A 17,221-nucleotide genomic window follows, 5' to 3' on the forward strand; every position below is an offset into this window, starting at 1 on the left:
ATGTCATTTTGTTTTTTCCTCTCCATATCAAAATAGTCCAATGTTACCAGAAATGAGAAACTTATGTTGTGAAACTCAAAATAATAAAAGCATTTTTGCTTGAAGTTTGAAAAAAGGACTAATAAATGATATCTGAAGCTGCAGGTGAAAAGGTTAATTTTTTGTTGCTCTTTCTGTGACTGCGGTGAAGATACTCAGTTGTGTTAAAGATGGGTCTCTCTTCTTCTTTTTGAAATACTTTGTGTTTTATTTTACAGAAAATGGCTGTCTGTACATAGTGATGGATTACTGTGAAGGAGGAGACCTATTTAAAAAAATAAATGCTCAGAAAGGAATCTTATTTTCTGAAGATCAGGTAACAGCAAACTGCTGCTATAATGTTTTGTTGCGTGATACTTTTTCATGAGTTTTAAATTATTTTGGTTCAGTTTGATAGATATGGTTGCTTAATCTAAAAGGAGGTTCTCAAATTGTGATTCTCATTGCCATCAGTCACCATAGTATTTTTTTTTTAAAAAAAGTTATGTTAATTGGGGTTTTGTCTGTATGTGTAAGATGCTTTAAAAAAAGTTGGATCTCTTGCAAAGTAAACCAAATCTGAGAAATGAAAAATACTGAAGGACAACATGAATATTTTTAAGCCTTTGAAATTATTTTCTTTTTAAAGATATAATGGCACAGGATTTTTGTTTTGTAATACTGATTTTCATTTATCAGAAGTATAAAATAACATACTTTGTAAATATAATAATAAGAAATACAGCAATACGAAGTTTGCATCATTCAAAAATTTATTTTTCCATTAGAAAAAATTTAATATTGTATTGGAAGTATACCAGCAGATTTTCTTTTTCTGTGATACTGGTTCTAAAGTCATTTCTACTGTGGGATAATCTGGAATAAATGAGAGTATTTTATGTACAGATTTGATTAAGTGAAAATAGACTATGTAGGATTCAATTTTTTTATTAGAACTGACATATGTTTCCTTGTTTATAAATTGTTTCTGTGCTTTTGTGTCTGCATCCAGTAGGATCTCAATTTACCTGTGGTTGGAAAGGCTTGGTAGTGTGTTAGGTCTATTGGTGGTATTTAGAATAGTGTAATCATGAAATGTTTTGGATATAAATTGTAAAACTTTTCATTTTTCTAATTTGGGCTCACTTTTACAAGAAGAACTTACAATGGAAAAGTGAAAATTATACCTTGCGTTATACTGTAATTTTGACATGTATGTACCTCTAAGTTAGGAGTGTGAAACCACTATTCACATGGAAAAGTTCTTGCTGTTAGTCCCTTTTTATATTGATTATTTTTTTAAATTTACAAAAAAAAAAAGGGTTTTGTTGGCTTGTTTATAATGTTCTAGTTATATATTGTTTGTTGCTTTTCTCATTGAAATCTGCTTTATACTATTTTTAAGGTAATATACATAAAATTACTGGATGATAAAATAAGTATTTCTGCAAGCGTCAATATGGCTTTTTAGGACTCTTGGTTGATTAACTGACTGCAAGAAGACCTGTTGTATTGGTTACAGCAAAAGTACAGTCTTTAAGATGCAAATTCCATGTCTTAAACATTTTAGCCTATCAAATTCATATTGCATACTTTTGTTAGCTTTATAATATGTAATGGAACTAGTAGTCTCGGGCTTAATATCTAATTTGGGTAATATGCATCTTTCATTAAAAAGTTTGCATTATAGTGACAGTACTGTTATGTTTTTAATTATTCTATGGTATAAAGGAAGACAGGTTTGTGGGAAGAAGGTAAAATCTTGAGTTACAATTACAAAACTGATTTGATAATATCTTCAGTTGTGTAACTGGGGAAGCTTTCAGAGAAATAAAAATGCTAATGTTGCATTTTCTTTTATGCATAGATTCTGGATTGGTTTGTACAAATCTGTTTAGCACTAAAACACATACATGATAGAAAAATCTTGCATCGGGACATAAAGTCACAGGTATGTAGCTAATTATTTTTTAACTGAATTTACTTCCAAAGTGATTGCATTCATACCTTGCTACTGTAAGTTGGCAAATTATGGAAAATAGTCTTCTTACGTAAACACTCCTAATACTGGAAACATTTTTTTTTTCTTCAAAATTGTCTGGAGGTGTTTTATATGATACTTGTACAAAGAGGTGAGGCTATTTGTTGAAGCTACTTGAGTGTTACTCATATTTATGTGTGGGGACAGAAAAGGTTATATTTTAGAATGTGTAATAGTGTTTTCTTTAATTTTGATGAAGTAGGACTAGAGTAAGTCTGGTGTTTCATAGTAGTCAGTAACACTATTGCTAGTGACTGCAAAGAGATTGAATGGTAGAAAACTTTATTCTTCCCAAAACATGTTGAGAACAAAAAGTGTGCGATTGTATGAATGTTTTAATTAACAGACTTCTTAAAATTTCTATATCAAGAATATATTTTTAACCAAAGATGGAACAATACAGCTGGGAGACTTTGGGATTGCCAGAGTTCTTAACAGGTAACTCCTTTTTGATGCTGTTTTCTCTGACTTAATCTAGATCACTTTGATCTAGGAAGATGTAATCTGTGCACTTCCTGTGAGTTAACTAGTTAACATTCATTCTTATTTTTTTTCTTAGTACTGCCGAGTTGGCTCGCACTTGCATAGGAACGCCATACTATTTGTCACCTGAAATATGTCAGAACAAACCTTACAACAATAAAAGGTACTAATAAGCATTTTATTAAACATTTTTGGTAAGGAGAAGAAAGTGAGTTCTTTAGCAATCAAAAGCTGTTCTAATCATACGATGGAACAGCCATTAGTTCATCTCTTACCCAAGAAGGAACTGAGTCTCACTGTACAAGTGGGACCTTAGCAGGTCTGTGCAGTACAAAGCGATGTGATGCAGAGATGGTTTAGCTTGATGCTCCAAGGTCTAGATCTAGCTGTGTTCTTAATTATGGCTTTACTTTGCCTGTCTACACACTAGTTGTACTGCCTTAATTTATGCAGTATGAATGTGAAACTGTTTTAAGAATGAAATCACAAACACAGTAATTGGATTCTCTAAGCGCATGCGTAAATAGGTGGCTCAGCTTGCTTCAGATAACAAAGTCATACAGATACTTTGCTTACATTTTTGCTGTCCTGGCAGCAGGCTGTATCTGGTAACAGTGTCCCTGATGTAATTAATATGGTCGCCGTCAAGTTGGTCTTACGCTTCACTAAGCTGCTGCATCCATTGTTGTGAGTGCCTTATACTAATTTCAATTGGTTTCTTAAAAGATAAAAATTATTATAGTTCCTTGTCCCTTAATTTCTCCAACATGGGATTTATTATCCAATGGTATTCTAACCAAATTCTGTAATCCTATAATGAGTGAGGGTAAGGTAGGTCAATGTTAAACAGAGTAAACGGACTTTAAGAATTTTATTTGCTGAACTGGGTGGTGGTTCTTGTTTGGGTTTTTGTTTGTTTAACTCAAAGACCTCAGGCAAATACATGCATTTAAAGAAAGAAAGCCTTTGTCCATATTTTGTCTAATTTCTCTGATTGGGGTGGTTCAGATGAAAAGGTCTAATAAAATCTGGAGCCAAAATAAGCCCAACTGGTTTTCAGGTTGGCCTTATTTTTGGTTGTTGAATTATTTTTTTTGTTTTGGGGTTTTGGGGGGGGGTTGTGTGGAAGGTACAAGGGAGCTTGTACATACTCTAAATTCAACCTTTTCCTTTTCAAAGATAGACTTCACAGATATAAGTTAGATGGCAATGTTATACCTAGAACTAATTCTTAAGTATTTTTCTTTGATTTAGTGATATCTGGGCCCTTGGTTGTGTTCTCTATGAAATGTGCACACTTAAACATGCGGTGAGTAGAAAATTCTTGTTTCTGTAAAAGTTTAGTGATTTCAAACAGGGATTTTTCCTGATCTTACGCAAATGTGTTTCAGTTGATGAAAGGCTTTCATGATGACTGTTTAAAATTACCTTCAACATTTTAATCTCCTCTTCCTACACTGACCAACATTTTCCATCTGTGTTTTGGTTCATGCCAGTCTCTCCAGAAACTGTATATTTTGCTTTCAATGCAGGTTTTTAATGAACTGTATTAGCTGAAAAATTGTTAGGTGCTGTAATGAACAATACTGTGAAAAGTGTTCTTTTCTTTCCAAAAAACTTGACATTTTCATTGAAAATCTGAATTTGGACTGTCGGCTTTTGTGCAGATGGATTAATGCATTTCTATTTAGAACAAAATAGTTCTTAGAAAAAACTCCCAAGGTGAAAGAGTTGCCTTTTTGTGTGTATGTTGTTTTGAAGAATACATCTTTTATCATCTATTTTCCAGTTAGGAAGGGAAGAAAAAACATTTTTTTCTGTATTGTTTTGGTTGTGGTTTTTTGGTTTTAGGTTGTTTGTTTTTTTAAAATAGATCTTTTAATAAAAAGAAAAAAAGATGAAAATTGGAAGAAAAAATTCAAGGGGTAAGGATTTCATTTAATTTCAAGCTTTTGTAATTTCTTATTGCTTGGTCTTTTCTGTGACAGCAATGCTGACGATGTTGCCTTTCTGAGAGTTGATGGCAATAGGTTGTTTTCTGTGAGCTGGGTTATACGTACTGTTTTGTTTTTATTGTACAAAGGAGTTGAAATGGTGCGCTCTGCTTCCTGAGCTTAAGCTGAAGTCTAAGCATTCCTTTGGATTTTACACTGAATGAGTGTGAATGCTTTACATTCTTTCATTTGAAATGTGGCTTTGCTAAAAAAGGGCAGAGGGCATGTGATGGTTGAAAGTGTTTGGGAGAGGAAATCAAGCAGATAATGATATAATTATCTTATCCTTAATTATATATCATTGTCAGTCTAGATCTGGAGGGAAATAATTATTTGTTAGCAAAATTTATATCTCTATGATGTGAAATATCTGTGTTATGATGTGTTTATAGTCAGAATACTTGGCAGCAGATTATTTTAAACTGCTGATGTAAACTGTGATGGCTTTGAAAATTTGTTTTGGTATGTTGAGGCAAGGGAAGGTGTGCTGTTTTTTTGTTTTCCTCTTCATCTTTATATGCAGCCTTACATGTGGACAGACAGTAAGTACTATGTAGTAACTGTTTTCTTTCTTGTGTGATCTAGTTTGAAGCTGGTAACATGAAGAACTTGGTACTGAAGATAATCTCTGGACCTTTTCCTCCTGTTTCTATGCATTACTCCTATGACCTACGTAATCTGCTGTCACAGTTATTTAAAAGGAATCCTAGGAATAGACCGTCAGTAAACTCCATATTGGAGAAAAACTTTATAGCCAAACGGGTTGAAAAATTTCTCACACCACAGGTATGGAGTTAGTTTTAATTCTAGTTTTGCTAAATACATCATAGGACTTTTCTTTATTCTAATGTCAATATACAACATGAGAAATTGGAGTAATGGTATTCCCTAGAGCTTTTACAGAGACCCTTTCATTTGAGGAAAAAAGAGTTTTACTACGAACTGTAAAGAAAAGTCTCATGTTACTTAAGTATTGGGTAGTTTCCACAAACATTTAAATTGGCATTTTCTTAAGTGCGTTATTTTGTGTGGGTTTTTTATATAGTGACGAATTATGAGTGAGATGTTGATTTGTTTAGATATGTATTTTTTCATAAAATGGTGCTGTCAATGTCTTCAGCATCGCTTCTTTATCATAATTTCTTCAATCCATTTTTTTGTTCGGAATTTGGAATGGCCTTCAAGTGTGTTCTGTGAAATATTGCTAAGTAAACTAATCTTTCAATTTCTTGATGTTTAAATGTATCACGTGTATATAACCTAGAAGTTGTTGCTCACTATTTGGTTGAGAATCTGTTGATATCATTTGACATCTATTCATGTACTTTTAATACAAATCCAATCAAAAGAGATCAAGATTAGTAAGTGACTAATAGTACTGATACGAGGTAAATAAATATAGACAGAGAAAGGACATGAAGGAAATGAATGCAAAAGGAGACCTCACTAAGTATAAAGAATTCTAGTGGATTCTAACTCACAACTAAAGAAATTTCAGGAGAAGGCCATATGTAATTGGGATTTCAATTGTATATGAAATAGACTTTCAACTAATAATAGTTCAGATTAAAGTCCCAATGAAAGGTAAGATTCAGAAGTCTTTACAGATAAGTTTGTTGTCCTAACTTTTACAACAGTAACAGTTAGATCTGATTTTATTTCCAGTAGCTAGAATGGATATGAAATTTTTATTTGGGGTTAGGCAAAGTATAATTAGTAATAGACTACTACCAGATGATGATACTAATTTCTCCTAGATTGAGTGTGAATGCTGGCACACAATTTTTCCAGCTGAATCACTAACATGTTCGACTTGGAGATGCTAGCTGAACTTAAAAACAGCAAACCCCCACACCCAGAAAGCACCTTTTACTAAATGTATCAATCACTGGTACGTTTGTATTCAGCCGGAGGTGGTCATTCTGTGATACAGCTGTAATGCCTATTCGCTGTTGGTTTCATCCATGGGTAATGCTGTTGTCTCTGCTTTCCGTAGTCTAAGCTTAAGAGATCTTCCATAGTTGTCATCTTCAACATGTTGCAGCTATTGCTGAAATCCTGCTCTTCAATGACAGGAAAACAGTCTTCCAGTTTTAGATAACTTCTTTCTTAATTTTCATAGTTACTAAGTTACAGTAAAGAGTGGATCTAAATTAGCATCAATTTGGAGAAAAAAAAAAGCTTTTTGAAAGGTACTGGAGAGTCATATTTCTTTTCTGTCAGTAGCTGTGTTATCATGGAAACACCACACTTAGTTGTTACAGCTTATCACTCAAATAAAAGCTTCAGGATCACTGAAATACCGTTAGTAGGAGACGATTCTCATGTGTGACTTCTTGCTTACAGAATCTTTTGATGCCAGACGGTACAGGTTAAAAAAAGTTTCTCTGCTGTCATGTGCAGAGTCCTAAGTTCTACGCTTCGGCTCTTGGTTTTTTTTTCAGTTTTAACTCCTCAGTATCCATTGTAACTGACTGGTAGTCTCTAAGCAAAACAAAATAAGCTGGATAGTTCAAAATCTATAAAGACTATTCCTTAAAACCTTGTGGTTTAGTGACTATTCAGTTAACATGGCTGTCAGTTGTTGTCAGAACGTTAAGTAACACATTCCTGGCACATTCCGTCTCTAGAAAGATGGTCTGTAGTGTGGCCATTATCTGTCTGCAAGTAGCTCTATCTACTGTTGTAAAAAAATACCTTTGCAGTTCCCATCCTTTGAATATTCTATATTGGTAGCATCAGTTGCAGTGCTGAGATTCAGCGAGGTGTTTCAGAGCAGGATGTTAGAAAATGAGAACGTGGTGCTGGGTCAGCTAAAAGGCAGTCTCACTCCATGTCCTGTGGGCAGTGAACACTGGCCATAAACAGTGCCTGGGGAGGCGTATAAGAACAAGGCAAGCCTACATAACATTACCCTATAACACTCTCCCAGCCTTCATCTTTTGTTGTCTCAATTGCATCAGCTCAGGAAGCATCTTTGGTATTTAGATGTTCTCAATAGATTTCTTGTCTGTGATTCTTATCTGATTTCTTGTTGAACCTGTGTAAGCTTTTATGATCAGTAAGAAATTCCACAGGTGGTCTACTTGTTGCAGAAATCATCAGCTTTGTTTATTCTAAGCCTTTCTCCTCCTATTCAGTTGCATTCCACTTCTTACATTGGTATTACCATTTGCTGCCCTTGTGTGTTTCTCTGCTTTCTCTGCAAAATCACATATGGTATTCTGGACCCATCACATTACAACTCAGTCATCTTTTTATAGGTGGAAGAGCAAGTTTATTTGTTCTTTGTACTGAAGCTTTTCAACACTTTTAATTATCCTTGCTGCTCTTCTTTGAACCTCTTTCATTTCTACCTCATGGTTTTTGAGGTGTTGGGTTCAGAACTACATACAGTATTCAATGTAATGTGAGATGATGGCCTATTCATATTTCAATGTTCTTTGTCTAGACTTCATTTTTTTTTACTCCAGTAAGGCTGTTTTCCACATTTTATTATGCTAATTTGATATGCCTGACAGCACACCGTATGTGTTGTTCCTAGATATCCACATATGTGGTCATCTTCCCATCTTGAAAAGGATAGAGAAACTAAAAACTGCAAACATTTCTAAAGGACTATTTTTTTGACACAAGCTGTCTGAGAATTTGAAGTGAAATTTGGCAGCTATACAGAAATCTAAAATGAACTATGCATAAAACTATGTTGATGCTCACATTAACTTTCTTCTAGATTCTTAGCTAGTTCATAAATGATGTAACGTGCCACCCAGAAGTCAGACTAAATTGCTTTTTTAAAATTTAGCAGTTATGCCAAAAATATTTGAAAATACTGAATCCAGCTTCATATTAATGTTAGTGATACCGAATTGAATACATAAAGTTGAGTATTCATTTAAATTTAAGTTAGAGTAACTACTTTTAGTTAGATGCTTACTGGGAGTGGCACACTTCTCTGAAAAGGAGTTCTTTCTAGCTTCAGACATAAATACTGTTGGCTAACTGTTCAACTTTTTGTTTAGCTTATTGCAGAAGAATTCAATCACAAAATCTTCCAGAAGTTTGGACCACATGCTGCACCAGGTAAGTAAGTGTGTAAAGTGCTTTTGCTTTCAGCTCTGGCAAGATAGTGTATGTAGCTTTGTTCTTTTATTGGTTTTAGTGTGTTCTTATACCTGTTTCTAGAAGTTTCAGGAAAAATGAGAGGGAAGCAATTTTCCCCTCTCCCCTGGGGAGCTGGATGTATGTAGGGTACAAACGATGCCAGGATAAACTATGGTCCTGTAATATTTTAGGTGTACTTTTCCTCTTGCAGTATACTGCGCTTCCAAAATTTAAGGAGACAGTGAAAACTGCAAATACTGGAAGTAATTTGTATGTTGTTATTGTACAAGGGCAACCAAGATGGTGAAAGGCCTTGAGGGCAAGACTTATGAGGAGCTGCTGAGGTCACTTGTTTTGTTCAGCTTGGAGAAGGATGAGGGGGTGACCTCATCGCAGGCTACAACTTCCTCAAGGGGGGCAGCGGAGGGGGAGGTGCTGACATCTTCTCCCTGGTGACCAGCAATAGGATATGAGGAAATGGAATGAAGCTGTGTCAGGGGAAGTTCAGATTGGACACTAGGAAAAGGTTCTTCATTGAAAGGGTGGTCAGTCACTGGAACAGGCTCCCCACAGCACCAAGCCTGTCAGAGTTCAAGGAGCATCTGGAGGACACTCTTAGTCATATGATTTAGTGTTAGGTAGTCCTGTGAGGAGCAGGGAGTTGGACTCGATGATCCTTATTGGATCCTTTCCAAAGCCCAAAGCAGTAGAATTTTTACTACTGGTAGCAAATTAGATTGCGGTTCACTTTGTCAAGATGGTCTTGCTCAAGAGAGCCCTGCTAGCACAGAATCAAATCCACAATATTGGTGTATTTTCAGGAACTCTACAGGGAAAACAATATCCCTGAAGGCCATTGAAGCTCTTCCAGAACTCATCTTCTGACATTAGTGTTGCAGGTTGCAGTCCAGTGTTGTTAGTGGAGGGAGGCCTGTCTCTCTATTCCATTAGGAAAACTTTTCTCTGGGTCCATGACAACTAGATAATAAAGCACGGCAGCTGAAATAAGCTTCAGTTCTCCAGTTTGAAGTGTTGAGAGTGAAAAGCTCAGGGATTGTGTTTTGCTGTTTCTTATCAAGCATTAAATTTAGATGAGCTGTTTGGGACAACTAGGTATACTGCATTTATGCATCAGCTCATGTGAATGAAATGTTAGCAGTTCACCTGTTTCCCTCCAGCTTTGCTGTTCCAAGACCTTGGGAAAGGGAAATATGGTACACTGGCCAGCCTGGATAGCTGTAAACCATTTTTTGTTTCTTTTTAGCTAAAAGACCAGCTCAAGAACAAATACTGACTTCAGTTGCACCAGCTCAGAAAATTACCAAACCTGCTGCAAAATATGGAGTGCCTTTAATGATCAGGAAGTCTTGTGATGTGCCTAAAAAGCCTAATGAGAAGAAGCCATTGGCTAAATCTAGACAGGTAAGAAGCTGTTACTTAAATCAAACTGGTTTGCTCATACCTTTATTTAAATGCTATGAAAATACTATGCATTCCTTTTCAAAATGTCTTTTACCTGGACACATGCATCTGCAGAGAAAGTAATAGTAGTTTAAATGCTTGGCTTCCTTCGTTATTGATTTTTTGTTGTTGTTGTTTAGTTGGTTTTATTATAATGATTTTTGGAGACTGCTACCTTAGGTTTGGGTTTTAATTCCACTGCTGAATTAGATGTACTTTGCATGTTTTCAGTTCCTTTGTTGGTGTTGACCGCTCTTAGAAATATTGGAAGTCTGTCAGGTATACCAAGATCATTGACACTGGATAAGAATCTTCACATCTTTCTTCCTTGTTCAAAAATAATCTGAAATTTTCAAAACATAGAAAACTTTTTTAGTCACTTTCTAAAGTGTTGTCAGCCAGACGAATTGTGTAATTGGAAGAGGAGTTTCCCAGACTTAATTCCATGAGCTAATGAGAAAGTCTTCTGTATGCCTTCATACAGTACATTTGATCTTTCTTCCAGTCATCTTCTCTGTATTCCTTATTACATAAAACTTTTTTCCTCTCTCTTTATTCCTTTAATTACTGCATGGCCAGGAAATGTTTATGATACAGCTAGTTTTGAGCTATATGCACATGCCAAACAACTAGTAGCCAAGAAGGTCCCACTTCAGCAAGAGAACTAATTCAAATTTTCTTCTGATTAAGTAATATTTTTGTTGTTGTGGTGGTGGGTTTTTTGTGGGTTTTGGGGTTTTCTTTCCTTTTCCCCATGGCACTTCAGGGAACATAATACTGAGATCTCTATCCATCTGTCAAATTTGATAGGTGGATGGAAAATTATCCTTGAGATATAAATTATGCTTGAGGTTCAAAAGTTATTGGAGGTTTAGGGAAAAGCTCACTGATCACACAAGCCTTGTTGGCTTGTGATACACAGTTTGGGAAAAAGAGCAAGAAGAAGGGAATGCACAGACTTCTTGTGTGTCCTTATGAGACCGTGAGGTTTTTGTGTCTTAAGGCTTGCTTGTGCAACCGTCTGCTAGTCAGCTGCTCTTTATAATCAGTTTCACCAGCCAACACCAATCCAACTTGCATAGAGACTCAAAGTGGCAGGGTAGAGACTGAGGAAATATCCTCTTGCTGCATGTAAGGATTCAGTAACGCTGCAATTTTAAGACATGTTCTTTGTGTGGATTGTACCTAGTGACAAGGGATAAGATGTAGGATAGAAAAAATGGCTACAGTGTAATATAAATTTTTTTTCTCTTTGCTGTTGTTCCAGGGTAGTCTGAGCTTGCAGCTCTCACATGCTTCTCTGAAAAGCCAGTTAACAATCATCGCCTTTGTTCAGTGATACTACGTTAACTCAGTGTAGTTGAACTACATTGACCTAAGTCTCTAAAGGCTTCCATCTTCTGAAATACTTGATTTTAAAGTACTCATTTGATAGGATTTTAGGTTGTCAAAAGAAAATATTTTGAAACTCTCTGTATTCTCGTATGGTCAGAAAAAAAAATGCTTGAAAGTAACCATCACTTTTTTGAGAAGATTAGAGCAAGCAGCATGGATTATTACATACAGCTGCTTCTTTACTAGATATTCAATAGTGGCTGCGTTCTCTTCTATAGGTAACAAGAAGCTTGGTTAGAGTTACCCAAGAGAAAGAGCCTAAGGATAACCTTATAAATCTGTTTGCCAAATAACAGAGAATCTTAATATCTAGGGAGCCTTAAAGACTTACAATAGGAAAAGATTGTAGTGCAGAATGATACTGCCAGAGAAGAAAAATTAAGACAAAACAGATCTAAAAATTACTGCCTTCGGCTTTCAAGACAGAGCGTTTAGTAGAGGATGAACAAGTACAGAAGCATTTACCCCTAGATCCTAGCAGTGCTTTTCATTTGAAATCTCCTGAGTAATTAATTATTTTAAACCCCATTTTGCACATACTAAGTTGTGGGTTTAATTCTTTTTCTCCCATTAGAATTTTTCTCATTCTGGCATCGTGCCATCTAATTTGAAATTTCACCTTTTATCCAGGCCTTTCCAACTCCAATGAAGAAAAAGAATCCAGGAGAAGAAAGGAGGAAAATGTTTGAGGTATCATGAGATCATCTGTTAATTTTCCAACTAAGCAAAAGCTACGTCCAGAGCAAGAATGACAAAACAAAACCTTCAAACCTTTCCTCCTTATCTTTTTTCCCAAACGTTATGTAACAGTGATTTTAAAATACCTTTTTTTTTTTTACCTTCATGGACATACACCAGCAATTGGAGCACTAACCGATCTTGGCAGAGACTTGACAGAATAATGGCTCAGTAATAAATACCAAACTTTATGCTTATTTTTCAGGAACCTTCAAAAAAGAAAAGGTCAGAATTGCCTGAAAAAGAAAAACGCCAGAGAGATCAGGTAGACAAGATTCTTGAGACTTTCTTTTTCCACCCGTAGTAATTTTAATGAAATATCTTGTGGTGTGGTGTGTTATATGTTGCTTAAGAATATGGAATAGTTCGATTTCCCAGTTACTAAACCTGTTTAATCCTTACACGGTGCAGATCAGTCTACTGAAGGCAGATGGAATGAGAAGACTGGAAAAAGAAAGGGTAAAATATGTTTAAAATGTGTTAATAGTGAAGTTCAATTTTTACTTAGTGATTCCTTGAATTATGTTTTCCTGTATTGTTTTCTCCTTCAGATGGAACGAATAAACAGAGCCAGGGAACAAGGATGGAGGAATGTGCTTGGTTCAGGTGGAAGTGGTGATGTTAAGGTTGGCAGCAGATGCAGAAATGTGATGTAGTCTGTTCCCCCCGCCTTTGGTTATCTGGCATGGTCTTCTCTTTTCAGAAAGATCTGCTCTTGGAGGTCAACTCTTGGGGCTGCCCATTATTAATCTATGGATAATTTAAGAGAAACTGTATAACAGAATCTCTTCCCTGGCTTTTTGGAGATCACGTGCAATTTTCATTTTTAATACTTACTAAATTTCTGAATCTCTTCTCTTTCTGCCAGTAATGGTTTTCATGCACCACTTTCTTTTTTCCACTCCTGCTTTTGCTACTTTTCCTGTGCTGAATCTATGCATGAACAGCTTCTTTCACATTCAAGTTTGTTCTTGAATTCTTTTGTTGAAATCTTTTTCCAGGTTCTCATATTATGATAATGGACCTCCTCCCCACTATTAAACACCAGCTTCTAAGCATTCTTCGTTATTTAGCAACATGAATGTTTATGTATACTGATAAGTTGTTCAGGAGAGGGGTGTGAAATCCTGAGAATATCTAATTATTTTTTTTCTGAAAGCAGTAAACTCTTTAGCCATTCACTTCTTAGATAATTTAATTGCATAATTTAATCTGATCCCTGTGATAGTTTCTTTTTGCCTGTTTGTGTGTGTTGTAGTTTCATGGAAACATAACTGTTCTGGGAAGTAGTCTCATGGAGTTACTTGAATATAAAGGTCTGGGTACTTACATCAGACAGAGCCAGTGCAGGAATTTAAGTATTGCTGTGGGGTAAACCTATCTGACAATAGAAAATGGATTAAAACACAGCTATTTGTTGTGGTGGTAGTGAGTCTTACAAAAATACTTAGCCTAAACATGTTTAGTAGGGTTTTTGTAAACAAGCTCTGACTGAGCAGTAGAGTCAAAATGAATAGAGGTCTTATTTTCTGTTCCTTGTACAGAAGGAACATGAGGAACTATGAGGAATACACAAGCACTTGACCAGGTTTCAGTAGCTGCTTATTAAATTCATTATTTCAGAATAGACATCATCTTTGGATGTGTGCCACACATCATATAAGTAAAGCTTAAATATAAAAGCAAACTTAAGCATACCAGACTTTAAAAACTACCAGGTGTTGATTTAATGGAAAAATCATTTGGTTCCTATGCCATCCTTCCCTCTCTCTGTCAAGATGAAACTGGCAGGTACCAATACAAGCTTCCATACAACACAATATATCAGCGTCGTCACATTTGGGTGAGAGCTACATATGTTCCTGAAAACAATCATGTTGCTGATTAACTTTTGAGAGTTTTATCACAAGGTCCTTAGACACTGCAAACGTATAAAGTGTTCTGTTGTAGCTACAGCTGCATCGTTTTCAGTATTCTCAGTCATCTAGGAAAACTGAGGTTCAGTGGCTGTATATTTTCACTGTGTCACTGGTGTAAAATGTCATGGCAGACATGCTTTAAAATTCATTGAAATGTGTTCTCCAGATTGGATAGTTTAGTACAAATCTTACTGCAGGCCACTAGGTTATCATCACTCCAGGTTTCCATCTACTGTTATAGTATTCTTGACTTAATTATCCTTTTCCTTCCTCCAATGTGAAAACAGTGTATCCAGCAACTCCCTGACGATGCTGTCGAATAGCATTGTTCAAGCTTTCCAATAATGCAAGCCATAAAGCCTCTAATGAAGGCACAGCAGGGTCATGTGCTGCATGATTTTCTCCTCTTGCTGTTGTTGTCTTTTTGGGTTGGCTGCTGGCACCTGTGTCTGAAGGAAAGAGGTGGCAGGGATTTGGCTTCAGGTTTGTGGTCTAGCAGGGGCTGTAACTGTCCTGCAGACTATTGATGAGCACCTGCTTCATAGCATTTGCCTAGAGATTGATCATACTATTTCTTTAGATAATCCTTTTGAAAACTGAGCTCTAATAATGATAGGTGAAACCTTGATTAGTGTCTAAAGCAAGACTTTTCCTTCTATTTGTAGAAACTATAGTCTTGCACAGTAAGTTATTTTTATTCAGATGAACAGCATACCTGCATATTTATTTGAATGCCTGGATAAATCTTTCAGTTAGTATTCTATCATGTGGATTACGGGGAGCTATTGATGGGTGTTGAGCAACTGAAACTCAGAATGTGAGCTAAATTCCATTGTCAAATATAATCTGTTCAGGAACTTCTAAGCAGGCAATCTTAAACCTGTCACATCTGGACTCCTATTTGAATTTATTTAAAATACTTAAGACCGCTCTGGAAGGAACATTGAAACTATTGTTAAAACAAATTCCATAGATTCACTACCATGGGCTATTTGACTGCTTCCCCCAGGTGTAGTGGGAACGTTTTTATGCATGTGCTGACAACCTTAACCTTGTTTTGCCAGTTTCACATTTTCTGCATCCATCCTTGGCTACTACTGTACACAGCTGCTTGCAACTTTTTTTTTTAATTATTTTCACACGAAGGATCTGTAGGAATACTAATTCTTTGAGAATGACAGAGATAATTCGCATAAAGCAGTAGCTTGTGGTAGATGTTCCCCTGATCTGAGCTTTAGTAGGGAAGCATCTCAAGTCTGGTGATGAAACCAAATTATAGGTTGGTAACAATGGGGATTCTCAGATAAATCTGCACTTAATGCCATTCGGCAACCTTAGAAGTGTGCTTAACTGTTTCTAGCTTTGTGAAAAAAATGGGTGTTTGGCTACAAATCGCTCATTAGTCCTTCAGTTAGTATTGTATCACTTCTAGCTTTTGTGCCAAAACTTTGATTTTTGCCATGTAAGAACATCTATCTCCAATTACATTTCAATGGATTTGCTACCAATAACTTCCAAAATGTGTGACAGATGTCTCATGTATAACTAGGCTATTATCAAAGGGAGGTAAAATGCTGTGTTATTCTGGAGTGCTAACAGAAAAATAAGTTTTTAATTTATCTATCTTGTAGTTTGTTAAAATAGGGGCATGCCAGGAATAAAACTAGGACCAATTCAGAATTGCTGCAGAACATATTAATGCTTTTATTCTGCTGAATAGGTGAAAATTGGAAGGGCTTGTTAAAACCGGTATTTGAGATTTCCACCCTACCCCTTTTGATTTCCAGGCACCATATTATGGCGGTGGAGGTGGTGTTGGTCCTTTTCCTGTGTATTCTAGAGGACAATATGAACACTATCATGCTATTTTTGACCAGATGCAACAGCAAAAGGAAAACATTAGAGCTGCTGAAGAGAGGGAAGCCAAATTGAGGGTGAAAGTACAAGGCCGAGAAGTTGTTGAAAGGTACGGCTACCTTCCACTGGAAGTTGCATGTGGTCTGCTTTAGATGAAAGTAATGAAAGTTACTGTACATATTTATCTACAGAGGAATTCCACCTGGAATACGTCCAGGAGTTCCTAAGGGGCCTGCAGGTCATCACCATTTACCTGATGCTGGTGCAGTTAGGAAAAAAATGAAAAGGTTGAAGGAGGTGTCTAAACAAGCCAATGCAAACAGGTTGGACTATGACAATCCATAAATCTGTCCCTACGTGTTAGATTCCTGTTCTGTGTCTCGTTTCATTTAGTAGTTGGACATGTCTCAAAATCACTTTTATCCATTGGTACTGTGCTGTCTGTTTGTGTGTTAGTCCCTTGCAGACCACAATTCTTTCAGAACCAATGGAAACCTTGGCTTCTCCAATAGTGGAAAAAATGGATTACTAACAACTGTAACTAAACTAGATTTCAGCCAAAATTCTTGGCTTAATGCAGTTGCAGATAACATTATAAGCCTCCTCCTTTGCTTTTTTCATAGTTCCACTTTTTGTGTTACCTGCCAAGATGCTTCCTTCTCCTGTCATCTCGTTCTGACTGCCTTCTCTACATCTAAGTGTTTGACTCTTTAGCATAGGAGAGTGTCTAGAATGCTCCCAGAATTGTTAGCTCCTGTTCATTGATCAGTGGAAAACTTCTAGGAGCTTTCTTCATCAAGATGCGAATGCCAAGTGTTACAATGGTGTGCAACTTCTAATTCAGTAATGCTTATTCTTTGCAATTACTATAAACTGAGTATTTTATATATATATAAGGATTGTAAACAAGTATGGATTTTTTTTAAATGATTTCACTCTTTCAAGTATGATTTCACTCTTTCAAGTAGCTTCTTCAAAACTTCTTTGCTCTCCTTCAGATCTGTTAATATTGCCCAAAGAACTCTGTCCACACTTGTGAGCAGTAAATGGGAAAACATCTTTTTTCTAGAAGTTTAGTACGTGAGCGTTACTAACTAACTTTCCTAGAGGCACAAATTTTCACATGCATTACTTAAACTTCTGCAGATCCAATGACGTATCCCATGGAGGAAGAAATAAATGGAGTTAATGTGAGGAAAAGGAAGTGGCCA

General features: G+C 36.1%; 1 protein-coding gene across 1 annotated transcript in view; it reads left to right on the top strand.

Moving 5' to 3' along the window:
• The window catches only part of NEK1 (NIMA-related kinase 1), a 50,074-nt gene that overhangs the window by 5,124 nt on the left and 27,729 nt on the right, over window positions 1–17,221 (top strand). The window contains exons 4-17 of the mRNA XM_009330705.1: window positions 258–355; window positions 1,886–1,969; window positions 2,430–2,497; window positions 2,619–2,705; window positions 3,797–3,851; window positions 5,122–5,322; window positions 8,559–8,619; window positions 9,905–10,062; window positions 12,127–12,186; window positions 12,440–12,499; window positions 12,646–12,693; window positions 12,786–12,860; window positions 15,941–16,119; window positions 16,202–16,333. Coding sequence (XP_009328980.1) covers window positions 258–355; window positions 1,886–1,969; window positions 2,430–2,497; window positions 2,619–2,705; window positions 3,797–3,851; window positions 5,122–5,322; window positions 8,559–8,619; window positions 9,905–10,062; window positions 12,127–12,186; window positions 12,440–12,499; window positions 12,646–12,693; window positions 12,786–12,860; window positions 15,941–16,119; window positions 16,202–16,333 — 1,366 coding nt within the window. The remainder of the gene's footprint in view (window positions 1–257; window positions 356–1,885; window positions 1,970–2,429; window positions 2,498–2,618; window positions 2,706–3,796; window positions 3,852–5,121; window positions 5,323–8,558; window positions 8,620–9,904; window positions 10,063–12,126; window positions 12,187–12,439; window positions 12,500–12,645; window positions 12,694–12,785; window positions 12,861–15,940; window positions 16,120–16,201; window positions 16,334–17,221) is intronic.

The sequence above is a fragment of the Pygoscelis adeliae genome, unplaced genomic scaffold (genome assembly GCF_000699105.1).
Source record: "Pygoscelis adeliae isolate BGI_AS28 unplaced genomic scaffold, ASM69910v1 Scaffold167, whole genome shotgun sequence".
NCBI lineage: Eukaryota > Metazoa > Chordata > Aves > Sphenisciformes > Spheniscidae > Pygoscelis > Pygoscelis adeliae.